Source organism: Molothrus ater, chromosome 10 (genome assembly GCF_012460135.2).
Source record: "Molothrus ater isolate BHLD 08-10-18 breed brown headed cowbird chromosome 10, BPBGC_Mater_1.1, whole genome shotgun sequence".
In the NCBI taxonomy this organism is placed as follows: Eukaryota; Metazoa; Chordata; class Aves; order Passeriformes; family Icteridae; genus Molothrus; species Molothrus ater.
The window spans coordinates 11,573,170-11,596,249 of record NC_050487.2 but is presented as its reverse complement, the minus strand read 5'-3'; the positions used below and the strand labels follow the sequence as shown (position 1 = coordinate 11,596,249).

Sequence of the window (23,080 nt, the reverse complement as noted above, 5' to 3'; positions counted from 1 at the left end):
GATTGAGATTGGACTGTAAACTACAGGAAGAAAACATGATGAACACACGCTGAGTTTTGCAACAGAATTTTAGAAGTGGAGAGTCTGAGCCTTGGAGGCAATTTGTGCATCCACAGCCAGAGCAAGCGCAGTCCAGCGACACGATCGCACCATTAAAAATGAGACAGGGCGGCTTTAAGAGAGGAACAGGAAGCTGTAACTAGAATCCAGCTGAATTCTGAGCTGGGGCACTTCACCATGAGGCTGCAAATGAAACAGATGTGCTTGCTGTGAATTTCTGTAGTGTCTGGAGTTTTTGTACTTAAGGTGACAACACTTTCCTTCCTGGGATTTTTTTTTCTTCTTTTATTTTTCACAAACTTTCTAAAAAGGGAATGAAATGGAGAAGTTGAAGGAATATGTATCAGTGAAAGATGAAGACCACTTTTATCATCAGGGAGCTGTGGAGCTGCTAATCTTTAACTTTCTACTCATTCTTACAATATTAACTATTTGGTTGTTTAAAAACCATCGATTCCGCTTTCTGCATGAAACTGGAGGAGCTATGCTTTATGGTGAGTATAAATTCAAGTGCCAGCATAACACTGGACTAGTTGCATATTTATGATGAGGTACTTGATCTCAAGTGCTGACAAAGCTCAGAAATGTGCTGAATTAAATGTCATCAGCTCCATAAGTGTGGGGTACAATAATGATGTGACAGCATCTCTGAAGTAGCCAGAGGCTGCCTGGGTAGGGCAGCAGCTGTGATGAGCTGGTTACCCCCAGCATGTGCATTCTGCTCCCTGTGCTCAGGCAGCAGAGAGCTGGGGACTTCACTGTTTACAAAAGCAGCCGGCTTGGGTTTGTCCAACATTCAAAGCTGTTAGTCTAAGGAGCCTTGTGGATACAGACACGTTGTCTAATAAAGATTAAATAATCTTGAGAGCTTTCTTTTGGCTTTGCTCTGTGCCTTTGAAAAGCACACTGAAGAATGTGTCTCAAGTTTGCTGTCAATGCTGTCATTGTAGAGTAACTCTAGCTTGCCTGCCTAGTTCTAATCTTTGATGAAGTTTTGCCGTGTTGCATTTCACTCTCACACAGAACTTTTTGCATTGTCCCCCAAGTACTCTCTGCTTTAATGGCTCACACTTACATGTGTAATGACTTCTCTTGGCACTCTCTTAGTGCTGTTTCACTGAGACACTCTGCTGCCATAAGATACATACAGGAAAGCAAACTGTCAAAATGGAAGATAGAAATCAACAGCTCAGTCATTACCGAGTGCCAGCCCGTTCTGACACATTCTGTGCACACCACATCCTCCTGCAATACCCGAAACTACTTTTGTAAAGATGGGTGCCTCTACTGCAGGAGCTTCCTTCTCACTGTTGGGCTGTTTGCCATGTGCAGCTGATGGCATTTTCTCAAGATTTAGACAAAAGCCAAAACAGAAATGAAATATAGGAGAATACAACAAAACAAAAATAAATAAGTATGGAATTAGAGTTTTATTCATCATTTGCTTCTCTTTTGCTGCCTGCCCAGAACATACTCTGCACATCATGAGGATAACCTGCTCATATTCTTTGGATTGGTTAAGAGATGAGTGCTCTAGCAGGACACAGCTTTTGAATTATTAAAACATTCCTCATTATTGTAAAGAAACTATCTCTTTAGTCTTGCATTATTTATGGCAGTCTTCAAACAGGAAAAGAAAAGCTTATCTGTAAGATCTAAAAAGCTAACGATGCCCTTCTTATCCTTCAAAATTTTGGATATGGGTGTAGTTCCCTTTACACCATGGAATGGCAATATTGAAATGTGAAATTTCAGAGCTTATAGGAGAGGTTGTCAGATCAGCAGGCAGCAACTTTGGGAGAAAATCTTCATGTCACCAAGACTGACAGTGGGACAAGTCCTGCCCTCACTTAATTTCACCTTCCCTTTCCAAGCAATTCTAACTTCTACCTTTTCTGCACAAAAATAGGTTCCAGTCCTGCAGTTTGCTTTGCTCCATCCCATTGAGCTATTTATTAGATATGTGAATAGCAATACAATGAACTGATAAACTGCCTTCAAGTGATAGGACATGGGCACTTACTGCAGAGCGTGTCCCACGGGATGACAGGTGGGCCCACATTCCTCGACTGTGCCCTCAGGGGAGTAGCAGGGGAGAGGACAGGGAAGGCAAAGTGTGAGGAACACCAGGGGGAAAAAACAAACATAGAAAGACAAACCCAGGAAGTTTTACAGTTACTGCAAAATGCTGAACAGCCACAAACGGAACACAGCCTGATAGAAAGTGCTATTTAAAGTAGAGAACAAATGAGAGGGGGGGGTTGGCTTTTTTTTTATAGGCTTGGTAGCAGAATTCAGTTTTAGGCTGAATAGTTCCAGCAAGAAAAAAACCCCAACCATACTATCTATTTAGAAACTTAAATAACTGAGATGTATTAATTTTTTTTTGTTTACCAAAGCAATGGATCAACAATAACTATAGCTATATTTAATTTTAAAATCTTTCTACAAATTAAAAAAAAAAAAACAAAAAGCATTTTGAATAATGCAGAATTAACTCAACATTATTTCACATTCAAGTGTGTGAATATGTATGTGTGTGTGTGTATCTATATATATAGCAAGGCATTTAGTTTGAAAATATTTAAAGACTCAAATTACCTTGTTTGTTTTGAGACCAGACTGAAAAATCACTCACAAAAAACAAGGAAGAATACAGACTTACCTTCATTCATTCATTCCTTGGTTTTCCTGAGTCTCAGAGAGCAAGTTTCTCTTCACACTGTAGTTGGGTTTGATAAACAGACCACTAATAGTAAACGCAAGTTAATTCCTGATTCTGTATACCAGGGAGACAGATGGATGTGAGAGAGTTTCCTATCCAAGAGCACACTCAGGAATGGTGTGGGAGATGATCTACACCGATGAAAACAAAGCCACTTGCCTGGGGTCAGAGCAGGTGAGCCCTCTCAGACCAGCCCCAGGATGTGGCCTCTTGGTGCTGGAGAAGACACAAGGAGCCAACAGAACACCAAAGTGCCTGCAGCCACCTCCTGCCAGGCCAGATAGCTTTAAATGCCTCAGCCATAAACCAATAGGCACCAAATCCCCCATGTAAGATGTGAGTCAGGGCCCTTCACATCAGTGCAGCAATAACCCAGAGCTATGCAGTGACAAACTGAGTGCAAGGATCCAAACTGTTCATCCTCCCCAGAACTCAGGTGTCGGGCTCACATAGAGGCACCATCACAGCTCTGAGTAAGAGGCTAAAATACTCCAGCAAGGAGGCAGCCAGAATTGAACTCAACGACAAAAAACCCCAAACCAGCAGCAAATGAAGCTGTGCCTTTTGTATGGGAGGTTAATTACCAAATTTAAATGGAAATTGTTCTCAGCTTGAGTAACTGTCACCCCTAGGGAGTGGGTGGTACCCCCAGGTGAAGGTGGGGCTGGTTGCAGGTGTACCAGCCTTCAATGCTGTGCTCCATGGCATTAGTTGATGAGACTGGAAGGAAACAAAAAGGCTGAATGACAGAAGAGCCATTGTGGTCTCACATGAAATGGCTTTGGGTTGCAGTGGTTAGAGGTGTTTCACCAGGTTTGGAGGGGACAGGTTTTGACAGGTGTGCAGAGGGAAAGCTGACTCACAGACACCCTCTGCAGCCCCTTCTGAGCTCCAATTCAGTTGGGGAGTGAGGCACAATCAGTTCTGGATTCAGCTGGAGGTGTCTAATGATGAACACTCTCGTTCTTATACCTTCCTAATCCAATAAGCCTCCTGTGTGAAATAATTCTATTTGCCTTCTGATGGTGTGTTCTGAGTATCCCTATGCCTCACAGGCAGAAATGGATGGAACAGGTGCCAGAAAGAGAAATCTCTAAACCTCCCTAAAACAGAGTATTTCATTGTCTTCCTGATTACAACATTCACTGGAACTCAGAAGAGACATAGGAAAATCACAATTAAGGCAGAAATTTTGTAGTGGTAAGGTGAAGAGAGGAACATCATTCTTGAGACAAAGAAATTTGAAAGAAAATCTTAAATATTTGGAAAAATCAAGTAATGACTAAAACTGCCTCCCTGAGTGTTATTACTACAGAAAGCATTTAACAGCTGACTAGATGAAATCCTGGGGAAAGAACAGTCCTGTTTAGCTCAGGAGTTTGACACAATGACTTAAAAAATCCCACCAATGGCCACATCTGTAATTAACCATTTTTTCCTGCTTCCTCTGAAGACCCTGGAGAACCTGCATTGCCTTCAGTTGAAACATGACTGAGCTGTAGTTAGAGTTTTGCTGCAAGATCCCACTTCAAAGGCCAGTTGAGACTTTTTTAAAGAAATCTGTGACATTACTGACAGCCTTTTCTGTTTCAATGCTGCATTTAAATAAATGTGCTTAAAACACTTTTTGAATAGTCGTTTTCTGCCAGTGTCCTCACACAGGCCTTGGTGAATGTCTACAAAATATTTCTGTTACCTGAGCAGGTTAAGTAATACCTGGTAATAGAAGTAGTAGTTTAAAACATTGAGTCATAAGGACAAAAATGGTAAAGGAAAACCTGTATGTTTTCTGCTCCAGAGAATGAAAAATGTCACATCTATCAAATAAGTTGAATTTTTTACATATTTGAAATTGAATTTAAAAATTAATTATGTGATTCTTCTGGAGGAAATCTAATAAAAATAAGCTGAAAACCCTGACAGTTTTAAATAATGAATGGTTTCCTGGTTTCTGACTCATGATTTCGGACATCTGGGCTGAGCACTGTGGAAGTCATATTTCATGGTGGCACATGCAGTGCTTACTACCCTTTACATACACATATCTTCCCCTAACATTTTGAGGAGTTCTGTCCTTTACTACAGCTAGATTTATGATCTGATTTATTGCATGAATGCTATGTAACTTAAGAGAGAGGTCTTGGGATTTTCTACAGCTTATTGAAATCCTCCATCATTTACAGAAAGCAACCACACTAAACAATAGATTCTAAACAAGCACAAATGCCTGCACACACTAAAACAGACACTACAGCTGTTACTCAGCATCCCTCCAAGAAGCTACAAACCTGACTTACAGCTATGCCAGGAATCTGCAGTTCCCAGAGTCTCTGTTAGGAGAAGATGTGACAATAAGAAGGATTCTCGAGATCCTTGTGATCACTTGTGTTCCCTTCTGATGATGGGATCAAACTGAAACTGTAATATCATATTTTGCAGATGCTTCTCTAATATCTAATGTAATTTATTTTCTTTCTTTTCTTTTAATAGCAAGTATATCTTTCTAGATGTTTAGGTGTCTTCTATCAATATTTCATCTGAGCATTCTTAGCATTTTATGATTATGCTAATAATTAGTAGCTGTAAAGCTATTCAGTCTATATATGGGACTGAAAGCATACATGACATAAAAGAAATATGGAAATTAAATTTGAAACCAAATCAAAGTCTCTGAGGGTGGAAATAATCTCAGTAATATTATCTAGCTAAATATTCCCTCTCCTAAAGTAAACATGCAGCCTCCCAGTAGAGCCAACAGAAAGAGCCATACTGTCCAGAGGATGACGGCAGAAATGCATTTTCCTTTCTGTTAAATGTAAAAGGAAACAAAACATCTGTAAGAGCCCTAAATTGTAGATAGTCTTATTATTCCTTCCTTTCTTCCTGACTTTATTTTTCTATGTTTATGCAGTCTCAAAAATGCAATCTTCTACAGAAAGCAGAATTTGCCTGAGGATGTGTCGGAGTTTTGTCCCCACAAATGAAGTGTGTAAAATACCCAACAGCACAGCTGATGTTTATATGCTCAGTTCAGCACATGAGTTGTGCAGACATCTCCCTGCTCTAAATAACTATTGGAAATGCAGTGGATGAGAAACTCAGTTAATTATTATGCCAGCAACTGGATCACACAAATAGGAGTATGACTGTGCATATGTCAAACCAACATCTGCATTCCTGTGAAATGACCATTTTGGAAGAATATTTAGTGGTCATCCATGAAGTGTTGAGAAAGGTTCTATAAATGTAGAAACACTGAAAAGGTATCCTAGTTTTGCAGAGCTAATTTTTTCTCTAAATGTGTGGCATCAAATACTTTGAAGTACTTGAATATCTTTCATTTTTCTTTTTTTCTTTACTCTCCAGGCCTTGTAATGGGATTAATTATACGATATGTGACAAAATCACCAGATGTTGAAAGTGGTACTGTTTATGAATGTGAAAAACTGAAATCTGGGCCATCCACTCTGCTTATTAATATAACTAATCAGGTCTACGAATATCAATACAAAAGAGAGATCAGCCACCACAATGTCAATGGCCACCAGGGCAATTCAATGCTTCAAAAGGTAAAAGCTATCTTATTTTATTTTATTTTTGCTCTAAACTCTGGAAGATATTTATTTTATTTTCATGCTTGAGAGAGGAAAACAAGCTTCAAGTTAAAATGAGAGAGACAGAGAGTCTGTTCTGAATTTAGGGCGGGGAAGAAGAACAGTAAAGGAAAGGAAGTGTGGTAGAACCCTGACCATCATTTAGCTCCAAGCTGACTGTGCACTCACAGAATGGTTGCCTGAGCTGTTTCAAATGACAGTCCCAGCTCCTGCAGACACAGCTGTTAACTTGGATTCATTGCCACTAAACCTTTACAAACCCAATGATATCTTTACTTTTCCTCTGTCTTCAAAGTGACTTGCTCTGGCAGGATAATGCAAGGGGAGGTTACCTCCTGTGGATAGCACAGGAAACGGCAAACTCTAAATATTTTTCAAAACACAAACTTGTAAATATGTATTAATGTACACTTAAACTCATCACAGCATTCTCATACATTCTTCTACTCCTGCAGTGGTCCTCAGTAGGGAGACAGCACTGGGGCAATTCAGGCTGGATGCAAAAAGGGAAGTGTAGGAGAAAATTTGCAGTCTTTCACAATGCCATAGACTTTTCTTTTTTCCAGTATATAAAAAAAAATATTTCACTTTTTTAGTATATCTTTCCCTGGTCACATAATATTTGCTTCTTATAATGTTCATTTTTTTAAAATGGCCGCCATTTGAAGAACACTGGAGTGCAGAAGCACTTTTTAAAACCTGGATTTTGTGCTCAAAAACATTGTATATTCACATGAAGCTCCAAAGCCCCTACCAATGGCTTTTTACAATAGTGCAATGTATTATTTAGCTTTTTTCCAAGTATTGTTGTTTGTCTAGCACAGTAATGCATGATCCTGTGTATTATACAGTTATCATTGGGAAAACTTATAAGTTATGCTTAGAATGTAAACTGTGGAGCTCAGCAGAATTTGCATTTAACCATCTGCTCAAATTTCTTGCTGATGCAGCAGCATTGTGTGCCTGTCTGCTGTTACTGCCAGACTTGCCCTTCTCAGAAAGAACCAGACTGTCAAGGACCATTAGAGTTGTGGTGGGTGGAGACAGGAAAATACTGTGGCAGTCAGACTAATCAGGTTTTGCTGAATCTCCATTCTTTTTCCTGCTAGCTGGTTGCAGTTGCAGCTTTGTCTTAGCCAAAGCGTGTGTTTCATTTCCAGGGCACATGTACTAATCCATTACATTTGATCCTCTTCATCAGACCTGGCTCTGGAGCTGACGTAGGAGAGAGGAGGAGCAATGACTTGCACAGAAATTTCTCTTGCCCCTACAGAGAACTGCCCAATCTTGTTTCTATAGTCTCATTTTGCTGGAAGGCTCTTGAAGGTCTCAACTGTGAATTGTAGTTCTTCTAAATTATTGCAGAGACCTCAGTCTGCCTGGATTTTCACTTGTTTTCCTTTAAAATTACCTGGCAGATGCCCTCTTGAAAAGAAAATAAATAAAAAAGGAAAGGGGGATGAGTTCAGCTGTATTTAGGAGACAATAACAATGCCTGGCAGCCTTCCTGACTGGCAAAAGCACTAATGTAAAAAACAGAAAGCATGATCACACCATGCTCTGGGGTTTGTACAACTGTAATTCCCTTTTGACTGCACTAAAAGTGTTTACTTAGTGCCTTTTATCAGAGAGAATAGATTGTGCCATGACTTACAAACATGTATTCTTCAGAACATGTTTTGAATAATAAAACATGTAGTCAGGATTTCTGATGCCCACAGAAAAGATATTTTAACATATCTGCTGAATTAATTCCAAAATTAACATTTGAGAACGTTAGTTCATAGATGAAGAAAATCCTTTTTTCATTAGGTTTTCAATGATGGTGTCAGCACAGCTAATGTTGCTGGCAGGTTATTTAGCTAGAATTTTTAGCTTTATAATTCAAAGTGAGCAGGATGGAAAAAAGTCTCAGCTCTCACTTCCTGTTTATTGAATCAAGCTGTCTGTTAGTAAGAAGGCAGAAGTAATTTTGTAGGCAGGTCTTACTCTTTTGAAGGAAAATAATATATAATACCATAGCCTTAAAATATCACTTCATCTGAACAAAGGAGCTGCAAGCCTTGGCACTAATTACCTCCTGTCTCTTAAAAGTATTGGTATAATACAGCCCACTGACAGAACACTGAGCAGTACACAGGCTTATTAAAGTTGGCTTTTTTGGTTTTTTTTCTCCAGCAATGCTGTAATTTTAAAGAGAATTCTGTTCTATTCTATTGAATTGCAATGGCTGAGCAATGTCCTTGGTCTTTCTCTGTGCCAGAAGTTGAAGGCCAGTATGATCAGTGCACTTCCTTATTCTAGCATTGCTTTAAAACTTTTAATGGCTGTTTTATAAATCATTTCCTTCAAAGGAAATGTTAAATTGCTTTTGGTGATCTAGGCCTTTTATCACCCTTCTGTACATGGGGAACTGAGACACAACACTGCTGATGTGTCTTTCCTGAAAGTGACCAAGAGTTATGTCATGGGACTGTCAAGTTGCATGTCTGGTAGGGCAGCTGCTGTCACAGGTAAAGCTGCTTTTATGTGTTCCCTGTAATGCAGCACAACTGATTTCCTTCTTGAAGGAATACTTTTCAAGTAGTAGTCTGCATCTACAAGCTGTAAGGAACTACACATTTATACTTGCAAAAAACCAACTCAGAATAATCTCACAAACAGTGGAGGTGAGCCTGAGATCAGTCTTGATAAGAAGATACAATTAAAAAACTATCATATCAAATTAAATGCTACTTTAGTTGTCCTTACCCTCTCTTTTGTCCTTCCTAGCAGATGACCTTTGATCCTTCCATCTTCTTCAACATTCTGCTGCCACCCATTATATTTCATGCTGGATATAGTTTGAAGAAGGTATGTGTCTTTCTTTTGTGACAGAAGGGTCTGAGTGTGGCTGCTGCTCTCTAGACCCAACAGGCCAGTGACAGAGGACAGTCAGCTAACAATTTCATTGCCAATTTAATCCATTGCCTGGCAGGAATGGATTAAAATGAATGATTCATGGCCCTCATTCTGCTCTCTTTCTGTCCCTGTGCAAAGATCTGATTGTGCAGTTCACAGCACTCAGGCCTCCCTGTTTTCAGAAGAGACCACTTTGAGTGCTGTGACCTGCAGGCAGGAACAGCCTGTGTCTCATATCCTGCCTGATCAGGACTTTGTTCTAGGGATGGGGTCATGATACCATTTGCATCAGGTACCACCAATCTGCCATGATCCTGAAACATTTGGCCAGATACATAAAAAAGAGGGAATTTTGATGGCATTCCGCCAGGGGAAAAAATTGAACATCTTTAAGTTGTAATTTCCAAAATAACTGAGGTAGCCAATATTCCTCCATCTTTCATATGAGAAATGTATTCTAAAAAAAGGCTTCACTTCTAGATGGAAATGGAAACACTCCTAGATGTGTTTCCACTTGGTCAGAATGCTTTTTTATTTTCTATATAACAAAGTTCCTTTCAAACTTTCCTCCCCAGAGACATTTTTTCCGTAACTTAGGATCAATTTTAACCTACGCCTTTTTGGGAACTGCCATCTCCTGCATTGTCATAGGGTAAGTGAGTGCCTTCTGCTATTATCACATGCTTGGTATTTCTTGCAACTAAAAACTAAACTGTAAAAAGAATTGCAGAGCCTGCATGATCCATATACTTAGAAACTGGTGTAGCAGATAAAGTAATTCCTTCTCAAGAAGTGCTGAGATGGAAAAGGTATAAAGCTCTTACTGGCATTAATATGTGATGGAAGTTTCTCCTTTAATGTCATTTTAATAATAGTAAAATACATGAATGACCTATAACTTTGAGTTCAATGATTTTAAACCCATTCTTTTATGGGTATGTCATCATATCTATCTTGATATCTTAGATTTCTGATCATCAAGCTTAGTAAGCATAATGCACCAGAGGCATTGTGGTATTAAATGTCCTGTAAGCTCTGGTTGCTCCAAGTGCCAGGAAAATTTAGACTCTGCAATCAAAGTATGATCATCATCTGTGCTGCAATACAGAGGAGTGTAAACTCTCAATGTGGCTGTCTCCCCTTCATGTAAAAAAACCACTGAACATCTTTGGGCTCAGGAAAAAGATGCCTTCAGTTTCAGACCCAGAGGCATTGTGCCATGTGTCCCATTTATTGGGGAGGAAAAGCTTAATCTCACTTTTTTTTCTGAAATTTTGCTTTCCTCAAGAAATGGCACCTCATCACTTCTTGAAGTTCACAGCCTGGACAGCTACATCACTCATATTTTCCCCCTGTCTTTATTTGCATTATACCTATGACCCTTGCTCTTTTTTCTTTCCATGCCCTCTATGTCAGAGAGCACCCCTAAGATTGAAATTATAAATTCAGTAAGAAAATCTACATCCAAACAACACTTTGAGCCAAATGGTAGCACATTTCTGAGGTAACAATGGTTCTGGATCTCAGTAGGACTCTTCCTGTGCTTCCACTCTCTTGTCTGAGCTATTGAACATAAACCAAAGCCAGGGGATCTGTGAGACTGCAGGAAAGCATTAGGGTGGTCCAGCCAGTAATGCCTTTAAATACGCATTTAGTTTATGACTGACATTGCCCCTTGTAAATGAAAAATGCCAGATCAGCTTTGATAAGTTTGTTAAAATAAACATAATATATTGAATTTAGCCTTTATTCCCAATACTTTCATTCCTAGATCCATGCCATGTTATCTAAAACAGAATAAATGCAGATAGAATCTACTAGAAAAAGTTCTACTAGAAACAATTCCTACTAGCAGTTCAAAGTTCAAGCCCAAAGTCAGGGATAAAGATCCAAAGGAAACCTTAGGGTAGAGAGTGGTAAGCACTGGGCCTTGTTCTAGTACAAACCCAGAGCCCCCACTGGATCCACTGCAGAGAAGGCAGTGATACATTCAGAGCAGGGCTTGTGTGAGTGTGAAGCATGTTTGCATAATGTGCATGTCAGGATAAGGAGGAGATAATGACTGCATGAAGAAGAAAGATGATATGAAAACTTTACTGAAGGGAATGAAAAGTAAGCCCTAAAAGAAAACTATGTCCTAAGAGAGAAAGGGTGAAGAACTAGTTCTGTTACAAAAAAAAAAAAAAAAAAAAAAAAAAAACAAAACAGAAAAAAAACACCCTGAGGTACTTCTAGGTATCATTGCTGTAGACAAATATTGTGTGCACAGGTATGATTAAACTTGTGCTTTCTTCTCATTATATGAGCACAGCACAAGCACAGGCAGTACCTCAAGATCCCCAGGCTCAAGCTCTGTTGTCTGCAGCCTCTCACTGGGGCTGTGCTCCCGCTGCCTGAATTACAGAGCTCTGTGTGCACCCCTCTGGGGCTCCCTGAAGTGGCAGGGCACAGCCTGTAACAAAGAAGGACCAGACCTCTCTTTGTCAACCAGAAACAGCTGGGAAATATCATTAATAAAGAACAGAAACATCATTTGGATTTGCTGCAAACTCTTGGAGTGCTAAAACGTTGCCATGGAACACAGGGATACAATGGTGCCTGTCTGCTCTTTGTGAGTCTTTGCATTTGTGTGAAAGGCCTCAAGAAAGAGGAGCTGTGTGGAATTTGAGTGAAAAGGCTATAATCAGATATTCCCACTGAGGGTGGGGGAAGGAGGAGTAAGAGAGATTGATTTTTTTTTAGTGAAGATTGTGCCAAAACCTACTTGCTTTCAGCTAAGTACTGCTCTAAGTACTGCTATATGCCTGCCCATATTTGCTGTAAGACTGTCCTCAGCCACTTAAAACACAGGAAAGATATAAAGCTTTCCCAGCAAAGTGCACAAATTATGCCCTTCACACCAAATCTGACTAGCAAGGATCCATGCAGAGAGATCCCATGAGGGAGAGGGGAATTTCGCCCACTCCAAGCTCTATTTTAACTGCAGAATAGCTGAAGTGGTCCCTTTCTTGGTGAACGGAGTCTGCTGTCTCTGTGTCTGCATGACATAAGATTGTAGAAGATCCAGTCTTTCAATAGATCTTTTCTCTGTCAGTGGTTCCAGCTTCCCATCTTCTGAAGAGTAGTGTAGAACTGAGACATCTCTTTCTTCCTGAGAAAAACCATCCAGGGCAAGTCTCTGTGAGTCTCAGCCTGACACAGGGCAGGCAGTCTTTTGCTGTAGGAGACTCCTTGAGTTTCATGGACTCAGAGAATAACTTTGGTTGGAAGCAATGTCTGGATGTCTGCAGTCATCCAGAACTCTGAGATATCTGTTCCAGTCTTAACCACCCTCACTACAAAGTGTCTTTCAAAGTGTTTATCCAGTTGCAATTTCCCTTGCTTCACCTTGTAACTTTTGCCTCCCATCCCTTCCCTATGCAGCCTTCATGTTCTCCGTACCCACCTGAGGACAGCACTGAGCTCCACTCCCACCTACATGAGGGAGCTCAGCTTCTGTCATTTCTCATATGCCACAGCCCTCAAATTATCTTGGTGGTTCTGTCCCATCTCTGTCTTCCCTGTCCTGCAGTCCAAAGTGACACACACTATTCCACATGTCACCTCCAGGTGCCAACAAAAGATTTAATGGCTTCTCTTGGTTTGCTCCCTTGCTTCCATGAACACAATGTGGTTTGCAGTCATAGCTGCTCTTGTGAAGTCCCATTGTGATTTGTGCTCCATTTGGTATCCCCCAGGACTCCAGGGGTTTTCTGCAGGTACTTGTGTAGCCAGCCCTGCTTCTGTGGGACTGCTGCATATGGTTGCTGTAGTTTTCCATAGGTACCTCACTATGAGCTGTGTATTATGACCATGGCAAGCTGAAGCACCACTGAGCTGATGCTACCCAGTGAGTGCATGAAAACTGGGCTGCTGAAGTATTAAATGAACATCTGCCCCCTCTTGCCTTTTTTTACTTTTTACATCTTAGGAAGAAGCGGGGAAAAGGACCTAATGCTAACTTCTGCAAGGAATAGTGTTCTCTTCCCTTAGATTCTATTTTAAATAAACTGTGCTGGGGTGCATCTTCCAGAATTGATGTCTGTAATAGAAATTTTCTATTTTGATAATGGAAGAGTGCTTAAGTATTTGGAAAAATCTTTACACTGTGATAACAACCTATCAGAGCAACATATTGAGTGGCAGAGGGTGTAGAACCATTTGCATTTTTCCCCCTCTTGAAATCCTTTTGACTTCTTTGCTCAGTATTCTCAGTGGCAGCCAGGGCCAAGATGCCTATGCATGTGAGCACTGAGATCATTAAGTTGGTCTTATCTGTGATTTTTTATTTGGTTTCACTTGGGTTCTCTCGAATTGCAATGCCAAAGCCACATTTTCAATATTCAGAATGCAGCATGTTTGCAGTCACTCACTCATATTTTTCCAGCCTGTCTACTACGTTTGGCAAGGCCTGATTTTTCTGGAATTTAAAGTTCTCTGAGTGTGCAACTCAAATAACAAATGTATTTACAGAAAGCGTAGACCAAGTTTGATCTATCTTTGTGGCTGCAGTGAGAATTTTGCTTGAATAAAGCAAAGAGAGCTGAGATAAAATTGGGGTTTGGATCAGGAAAATTGGAGTAATTGTTGTTTTGAGGGAAGCTACGAAATGCAAATAACAGATAATAGTGGTGTTAGGAAAAATCATGCCAGGATGATCCCTGTTTTAGGAGGAAGGATGCTGGTGTTTTTATTAGCTGCTCAGTTTGCACAACCTTCTCTGGCTGAGGAGACAGGACTTCTTAGTTCAGCTGGAGCCACAGGGGGTTAGTTTGGCTTGATTAATTCCAATATGTCTGTGAGCACATGGATGCTGGATTTAAAGTAACCGTGTCAGACTTCATGGCAATCAGTGCTCAAAATTCAAGTTCTCATTTAAAAACCCTCATAGAATCAAAGTATTTCTTTTGTATATCTGTGTTTAACTGCCATGGCTAACAGTTTGGACAAAGTCTCTTCTGACATTTAGATTCAAACGTGAGGCATAAGTCATCGTAATTGATTCTCACGGGCAATCAAGAATCCTTTCCTTTGCCATTCCTCACCATTCTACAAATGAACATTCAAATGCTGTCCACATATGGCTACTAAATGCTGAGACTATAATAATACAACATCATAAATATGATTAATATAATAAATATAATACAATATAATTAACATATATTTTCTAAATTCTCCCTTTTAAAATCTGAATCTTAGATGGTTTTACTTGAAAACCAGAGCAATTTTTTTGTCTCTGTACATAGACATATACATATATAAGTAAAAATTTTTAAGAGAGAAAGAAAGGAGTATCAAGAATATCAAATACCAATACAGATATTTTTGTTGATCATGATTAGAATTTCCATCATAACTTTCTATGAAAGTAGACATTTTTCATTCAAATGTCTGTGATATAAATATTCCACCATCACATGGAATTGTTTTTCTTCACTCTTAACTGTACTGTTACAGCAGAATCTCTGTGCCTTCTAAAGAAGGATGGGTTGGGCTGAATTAATAACACTGTTGCTCAAATGCAGCACTAAAAACAAAAGGTTGAACTTTCCTTTCCACAGTTTACCTGGGTGAGATGCATCCTGACATAACTTTCCAGTCAGAGATTCGCTTCTGTCACTGTTACACCTGCCCAAACATTATTCTAAAGGTGAGGAGACACATACCCAAAAGCCTCAGCAGGCAGTAGTTGTGGTTACTGAGCTCTGCAGGACTGGGGATATTTTTTTATTTCCATAAGTACTTTGGGCTAGAGGGGAGTTTAGTGAGGTTATGGGCGTGTTTATTACTTTCTGCTGGAAGCTTAAAGGAATATACAAATGGGGTCTGCTGATAGGGAGCAGTACTGGCCCTATAATCTGCTGTTCTTTCTCACTGGAGGGCTATGGACAGACTTTACAGCTTGGAAATGAAACACTTGTACCTATGTGCTCCAGCAGAGCAAAGCCAAATGTTGTTTGGCTTGAACTTAATGTGTGGTGCTGTGGGATTCTTCTGGATTTTGGAACTGTTTCTGCAAGGGAAAATGGGGCCTGTTTAAGGGTAACAAAAAACAAAATCTCTGTTACAGAGCTCTACATAAACTAAGCAAATACCTTTACAAGGATTATCTGCTACTGCACCAGCTAAGCTCTTGCCTTCCAGATGATAACTTTTGTATTAATTTAGGCTTAATTCATGTACAAGTTTGGGGTTTTTTTCCCTAATTAAAATACTCTTTTGTACTGCATGTCATCAAATGACACATAAAAAACCCCAGGTCCACCTTCCCTCCACACTCCACTTGCATATAGCAAATGCTTAACCTCCCCACAAGCAAGAATAAAAGCTTTCTTTTTGGTACAAACAGAAACTGCTGAGTGGAAGTGTTACAGTATCTTAGTGCTGTAGAAATTAATTGAAGGAGAAAGAGGGAAAACTTATATTTAGACCACTTACCCTCCTCAGTGCTAAAAGCCCCTGAACATCAGATGTCTGACTTCAAAAATGTCTAACAATATTTTGAGGCCAGATATTCAGCCTATGAGTGGAAATAAAGACAAAACTAGTAAGAAAACATTAATTGAATGAAGCGTAACTGTTGTAAGAGTGCAGTGCCTGTGCTGGTGCCCCTTTTGGAGGTTATGGCTCCTTCCATGTCCCATCTTGGAGTGAATAAAGGCTTTTTCTTTCACTCACCAAACAGTATTGCCTCAGTTTTGCATTGACTTGAGGAAACTCAACAAAGATTATTCAGCTGAAAAATCAAGCTCTCCAGATTTCTCCAAAGGCAGATGAACATGTTGCATGCATGCTGCACATGTTAATGTGCAGCTCAGTTGCCCAAAGCAGTAGCTTTGGCTCTCTGATCAGTCCAAATCTGAGGTAATTCCATTGCAGTCTGGGGAGTTGCCATCTGCAGCTCAGAGCTGCAGTTGCAAGGGGTAGTTGCTGCTTCTCACTTGTGTTCAAAGGTGTGTGGTAAATCCAAAATGGTTTGTAAAGTGTAAATTTAGAGAAGCTTGAAAATATACACCCACTGTGATACTTGTGTTGGGGAATTCTGCACAGGTGGTAGAGAGGGAAGAGGCTTCCTCATAGCCGTAACTCAAGAGAGTTCTGGCAGGTCTAAAAGTTATAAAATATTTTACAAAGCACCTCCTATTTGTATGACATGTGAAATTATGGATAAGAAGCTGGATTAAATCAAGGCACTAATATAAAATAGTATTTCCCAAACCACTGACACCCACACAGAGTGGAAAGTTCTTCCAAGAGTACTCTGATGCCTTCAAGCATGTGTTGCTGCAAGTTCAGCCAGAATTTGTCGCTATTTCGCAATAAGCATCCGACATTGTTTACTGCAGCAGAGCTGATCATGCAAAAACCAGTTTTTCTTCTCATAAACAGATGTGCCAAGCAGCAGGAAGTAATTATTTGTATCATCCAGAAGAACCCTTCAGCATACGAAAGAAATAAATGTATGATAGGGAACACCAAAGGTGTAGGACTGCAGAGACAAACAGAACCTGGAATAGCAGAAGATTAATCTAAAATTAAAAGTATGTTTAATTTGGTATTTGATAGCCAGCAGGTTCTCCAGGAATCCATCAAAGAATTTAAATCATGTGCTCTTCTGAAAAACATGCAAATGCCATTTGTTGCAAAACAGGCTAAACACCCAAGTCCAGATATTTCCCAATAAGAAACCCTATCCTGGAAGGAAGAGTTTGTTTGTGTGGTTTTTGTTTGGTTTTTTGGATTTCTTTTTTACAAAGTGTCTTCCCAATTGTCTTGAATGTCAAAGCTTTAACTGCAGGAAGGAATACTCTTGAATACAGCTCTTCATGTCTTCTTCCCTGATGTTCATGCATCCTTTAAGATTTAACATGCAGAGTGGCTAACAAAGATTCCCAGTCTCCTCTTTCTCTGGCAATAGATCATCCATACACCTGTGCAAAAAAAGCTTCCTTGGCTGAAGCATCATTTGCAGTCTCAAGTTTGCAAATCTGCTCTTGCAGTCTCCACAATGACTTTCAGGGAAAACATCTTTACAGAGCTGGTGAAATGGAAAATATGCATCCCTTATGGCCCTTTATCCTGAAATCCACTGCCTTTCTCAGTACATCCTTTCTTTCCAGAACAATTCCAGGCTACAGAGGAGATGAAAGCAGAGGGTGCATTGACTCTGATGTGTTAGTTCATTTTCCACCTCTTACAGATATTTTTCCATACTGCATGAGAAACCTGCACACCAAGCCTATAACTGAGGAAGGCATCTCCAGCCCAGGCTGACACTGCTCCAGGCCATAAACACCTGTATGGCTTTGCTAGGTAGTGAGCCAGGCCATGTTTCCTTCTGAGTCAAAACAGGCAACTGTGTGCCCTCTGTCAGGAGCACTTGGGCTTGTGAGGTGGTTGCAAAGTGCTTTGAGCTGCCTCGTCGTGAAAGATGCAACAGAAATTTAAAACACAAGAGGAAAAACCTATTCCACTACAGTAGCATGGAGCTACCTGCAACCTGCAGTCTCCTCAAACTGACAGGTTTGCTCTCAGATCAAATGCTGAGCAACACTGGGAAGTGTACAGGCAGCAAGTAGCTCATTGGAGCAGGCAGAGAGGGGGTGACTGAGATCTCCTGCCTGTTACCTTGAAAAATTCATAATACACCAGCTCAAAGGATGCTTTGTTCTCCCACCCACCATCATTTTACATACCCTGCTTCTGAGCCAGCTGATCAAATGGTGCTTTTGTATCTGACAAGTCTTTACTGAACACAACTGGTTCTGGCCTGAAATGTTCTGTAAACACAGCCGTTTTCATGATAGCCCTGGGACAGATGCTGCATTTATTGGAGACAAAACCTACAAAAGCTGGTCTGATCAGGTAACCAGATCCTACACAGTGAGAGGCAGATGACATTTAAATAGTGCACAGAGCTTTTCTCCTGATTACTAAGGTGACAATAAATCATACAAGGTGTGTCCCTAGCCTTGGCTCTCCTTAGAATACTGCTTGTCTCAGAACTCCATTACATTTGACTCCATATTCCATACATTTGACAATGATGATAACTTACAGCAAGTTCAGTGGATGGCCACCAATATGGACAGGACATTTGCCCCAAAAAGAAGAAACTGAAGAAACTGAGCTCATTGAGCCTAAGTAAGAGGGGCTTTGAGGAGAGATTACCAAGAAAGGAAAGCCATGCTCTTCACAGTAGTACATGGTGAGAGGACAATTGACAGGCATAAACTGTATTTTAAAAAGGTTTGACTTGATATAAGCAAAAGCTTTTTCTTCATGAGGACACTCAAGCATCAGAACAGGTTGTCCAGAGAAGCTGATGTGTAATCTCCATCCTTGGAGGTTTTCACAACCAAAGTAGCTAAGGCCCTAACTACTCTGGTTTGAGCTCATAGCTGAACCTTGCTTTGAGTAGGAATTTTGACTAGAGACATCCTCTGGTCCCTTCTAACATAAGTTACTCTAAATTCTATGTTGCTGTAAATAACAAACCTTACAGCAGAAAATATGCTACCCCTAGTCCATCTCTTTCAGCCCTTTTCTACTTTTAATTTTTCTGCCAATTTTTCTGATTCAATTATCTTGGTCTCCATCCTGCCATACTCAACACTTAGCTTCTGGGGTATTTTTCTTTCTCCTCAACTTCTGTTAAAATATGGAATCTGCAATAAAAAGGTCTTTCTGAAGAAAAGTTAGGATTATTTCACTTCCTTCTGAAGCAAGTACTTTATGCATGAAGATGGCTCTTAAAATGCTAATTAATCTCAATTCTTAGTCAGCTCCAAGTTTAAAAAGCAAAAAAATCACTTTCCTTTCTGTAATACACTGATTGGGCACTTCCTTGCTCTCTGCAACACCGCCTCTCCCCAGCTAACCACTCTCCAGCTGAAGCTTAGCAGCAACCAAAACTGAAATGTGAAGGGACCACAATTGCCACTCCTTTTTGACCTCTCCATTATTGAGAGCATGGGTGCTTTTATCTCTTATATGTGCACGCTGAAAGCTTTGAGCAGGATGATGTCACTGGTAAAAAACCCAAAAAAATAAAAATAAAAAACACTTGATCTGCAAAAAGACAATGAGTAACAGCAAAACCTCTGCAACAAGAATTTAAGGTCACATACAGGCACAGAGACTGCACCAGCAATGCCTTTTCATTGCCTTGTTGATATATGAAAGGGTTGTCATTCTTCAGACTTCAAATGAAAAAAACAATTTTTTTTTTTAATTTCCCATGTTCCTTTCTTCCATCCTTACTACACACTCATGGACGAAAACAAGGAAAGAGCTGATTTTCCAGTGAATCGGAATAATTTTCAGAGTTCTGTTTGCCTATTTTATTTAACCCAAGTGGGACTGCACATGAAAACATTAGGTGTGTTTCCTGTGAATGATCTCCTTTTATTTGATTTTTGGACGGTTTATGCAACCTCTATGAAAAATGAGTATCCTAAAAGGAAAGTAAGAAAGAGGGGAACGTATCTGAAGTTGTGCTCTCTAGCAAATCATGTCATGTGGTTTGTGCAGTTGCCCTGTTGTTCATCAGGCTGTGAATCCAGCTGGTTTCAGTTTCTTGCACTGTGAATAACATCAGAGTGAGATTGCTCTTCAACACTCTTTTGTCACACTCAACAAATAATTTGGGATGGCATTTACCTTAGGTCCAATCCCCTGCTGACAAAAACAAGGCTTACTGCAAAAGCTGAAGCAGGTTATGTAGAGCGTGCTGGTCACATTCTGAATGCACCTCGGTGTCCATCTCTGAGGAGCAGCATTAATATCCAGGTGCAGCTGCTTTCCAACCAGTGCGTGCTCATTACTTCTGAGCCCAGCAGGAGGGAGGCTGTGCCGCCCTCCAAGTCCTTCCGAGATGGGTGACTTCATCAGCTTTTAGTAATCTTCCTATGAAAGTTGTCTGGCCCATACAGAAATCCATGGTTTGTGCTAAAGCATAGCACAGTAGCTGTCTAACCTGCCTGCTACTCATTCAAAGATGGTAAAATACCTTTTAAGCTGGGCTTGATTTCTAGGAAGCAGAATATTGATCTCACTGTAGATGTGGAACAGCGCACTGGCTGACAGGTTACAGGGTGTGATTGTTCAGCGGGGAACAGCTGAATTGTTCAGGGGGAACAGCTCAGCCCCTTGCCCTGCCCGGGCTGTGCTGCAGCGTTTGCAGCACAACCGCGGCCATCTGAACACCACGACTATCTGAAAACCACGGCCATCTGAAAACCACGGCTATCTGAAAGGCGCCTTCTGCCGTCCCACTCAGATGGCTCAAAAACTCGGGTATCACGAAGGGAGAGCAGCCTCAGAGGGGCTGGCACGGGCCAGCAGCACCGGAGCCAGAAAAGCCTTATCGCTGTAGCTGCGATACGCCGGATCCGCGGTCCTGTCCTATTCCCATTTCGGCACCTTTCCAGAACACCGCAGTTGCGGCCAAAGGCTCGATTGTGTCTGATCCCCCACCAGACCGGTGCGGGAGCCTCACTTCTGCTGTCGCTCAGTGCTCCCGTTCCGCTGCCGATCGCAGTTTAACGCGTGGCTGAGGCTGCACAGCTTTAACTCCTTCCGCCGTCAGAGCCGAGCCGTCGGCTTTGCTTCCCACACGCCAGAGAGGGGAGAAAAAACTCATCGCGACTACTTCTAAAACGCAAACGAGCGGCGAGAGCAGGAGCAGGCCGAGCCCGGCCGAGCCCGGCGCCGCAGCGCCCGCAGCTGAGCAGCGCGGCCGGGGCCCGCAGTGCCCGCAGCCGCCACCGGGCGGCGCCCGCGCTCCGCCTCGTGCGGCCGGGCCCGCAGCCGGGGCAGCAGCCGGGCCGGGCTCGGCTGGGCCGGGCTGGGCCAGGCCGGGCCGGGCCGGCCGGGGGAGCACACCGAGCTCATTGCCAGCAAAATTGCATTCATTTGTTTTGAATGCAGTTCAAAACTGCCCGGGGCTCCTCTTCACAGCTTCTCTAGGCTGATCCTGGGGACACCAGGCCACACGGGGGCCTGGTCTGGGACATCCCGATCCAGCTGTGCTCTGTTCCAGATCAGCTCTCGTTTATCTTGTGACAGAGCAGCTTCCAAAAGTCTGCAGCAGCATCACTTGCAGCTCCCACTTCTCTTTTCTCGGACTTTGAGCACGGCTTTTACTGGGTGTACTACAAGCTACTAAACAAGTGTCATCCTTTACTTGTCAGTTTTCTGACACTGATCTGCCCGGGGTTCTGAATAATTCAATAAATGAAACTATTCTGATGAACAATTATTAGAAAACTAGGGATGTCTTGGGGATACAATGGTTTCTTAGCTAAAATTGGTGTCCAGTCTGCAAAATTAGCAGAATGTTAATAATCAGTCTGATTTTCAAAACTTTTCATGTAGTTTTCTAAGTAGGGATTTAGTTCTGGAGTTGTGGCACAACGATTTAAGGACATCACTAACAAAGTTAGTGGGAACACTTGGAAGACTGGAAGTGGCTCAGAAGCCTGCAGGTTGTTACAATGCCCTCCGAGCAAAAGGAATAGACTGCAAAAGCCATTACAGTTGCAACATCTCACTGGCAAATTGCAGCCTCATTAGTAATCTTGGCAAGATGACGGGGGTTTTACATTACTGATCCTCTTGTTAGCCCCTCAAGTGTGCCACTGAAGCGCTCTTTCGGGAGCAGTTTGTGGAAGGGAATGTTGGAAATATATTGCCTTTATAGGCAAACAGACATTCTCTGTCTTTGGGGCCATCAAACTGGCTCGTTCACAAACTCACAACTCACTTAAAAATAAATGGGAAGAGAAGGTAGTAGTTAAACCTGCCAAAAATTAGGATCTAATGATAATTGTAAGCACATAAATTCTGTAGTATTTTCCCAGTGAGCCAAGACACATGCAGTAACATAAAGTAGCTTCCTTTCCCACAAAACTCTCTCATTAGTGTTGTGGATGTTCTAGTTAACATAGAACTCCTCTAAATGCAAGGATGACATACATATATATATGTGTGTATATATATATATATATATACACATATATATGTATATTTTTATAAATTGAAAACCAGAATTATCTATCAACAACACAGTGACTAACATTACTGTAGGGCAATAGCAGTTGTTCTCAGGCAGGCACTAGGGGGTCCTGTTCAGGTACTCCACTAAGACAGAAATTTATATAATTAGGAATCTGTCTGTCACTACTGTCCCCAAGCACTCCCTTGGTGTCCCTCACAGCACAGTCTGGCTGACAGCATGTGGTGATGCATGTAGTCAAGGAACATCATTATCTCTCCACTGTGCCTGAATTTTTCTTGTAGATTCTTTAAACCTGGCTGTTCTTCCAATAAACTGACCTGGGAGCTGCAGAGCATCCGAGCAGACTCCTTCCACGTCAGTAGAGCACTGGTAGCAGTTTAACACATTTCCCAAAAATTGCCCACAAATTGCTCCATGAAGGACAAACAGTTCCACAAAGCTTCTCAGATAATGTTCTTCCTGATTACAGAGTCTCAGGAGGGCTTCTGTGCCAAGGAGAAGAAAATGCCACACCTTGAGGTTAGTTCCTGGTGGGCCCACATAGCTATACTGTTCAAAACTTTTTCTCCTCTGTGTTCTTCCTCCTTTCATTACTGGCCCTTGTGTGGCTTCTGTTTTGAAGAAATGAATTATTCAAGCTGCCTACATGTCTTTTTTCAACAACAACTAGCCCCATTGTGTTACAAGGACAAAAACCTTTGGTAACAGCCAGGACAG

General features: G+C 41.2%; 1 protein-coding gene across 2 annotated transcripts in view; it reads left to right on the top strand.

The window, feature by feature from the left end:
- The first annotated feature begins 271 nt into the window (after positions 1-271).
- Positions 272-23,080, top strand: part of SLC9A9 (solute carrier family 9 member A9) — a 171,102-nt gene continuing 148,293 nt past the window's right edge. The window contains exons 1-4 of one of the 2 annotated variants that reach the window (XM_036388794.2): positions 272-554; positions 6,152-6,354; positions 9,175-9,252; positions 9,876-9,952. In XM_036388794.2, coding sequence (XP_036244687.1) covers positions 380-554; positions 6,152-6,354; positions 9,175-9,252; positions 9,876-9,952 — 533 coding nt within the window. In that variant the 5' untranslated portion in view covers positions 272-379. Of the gene's footprint in view, positions 555-6,151; positions 6,355-9,171; positions 9,253-9,875; positions 9,953-23,080 lie in introns of both variants that reach the window. The other variant, XM_036388793.2, reaches the window with a different exon arrangement.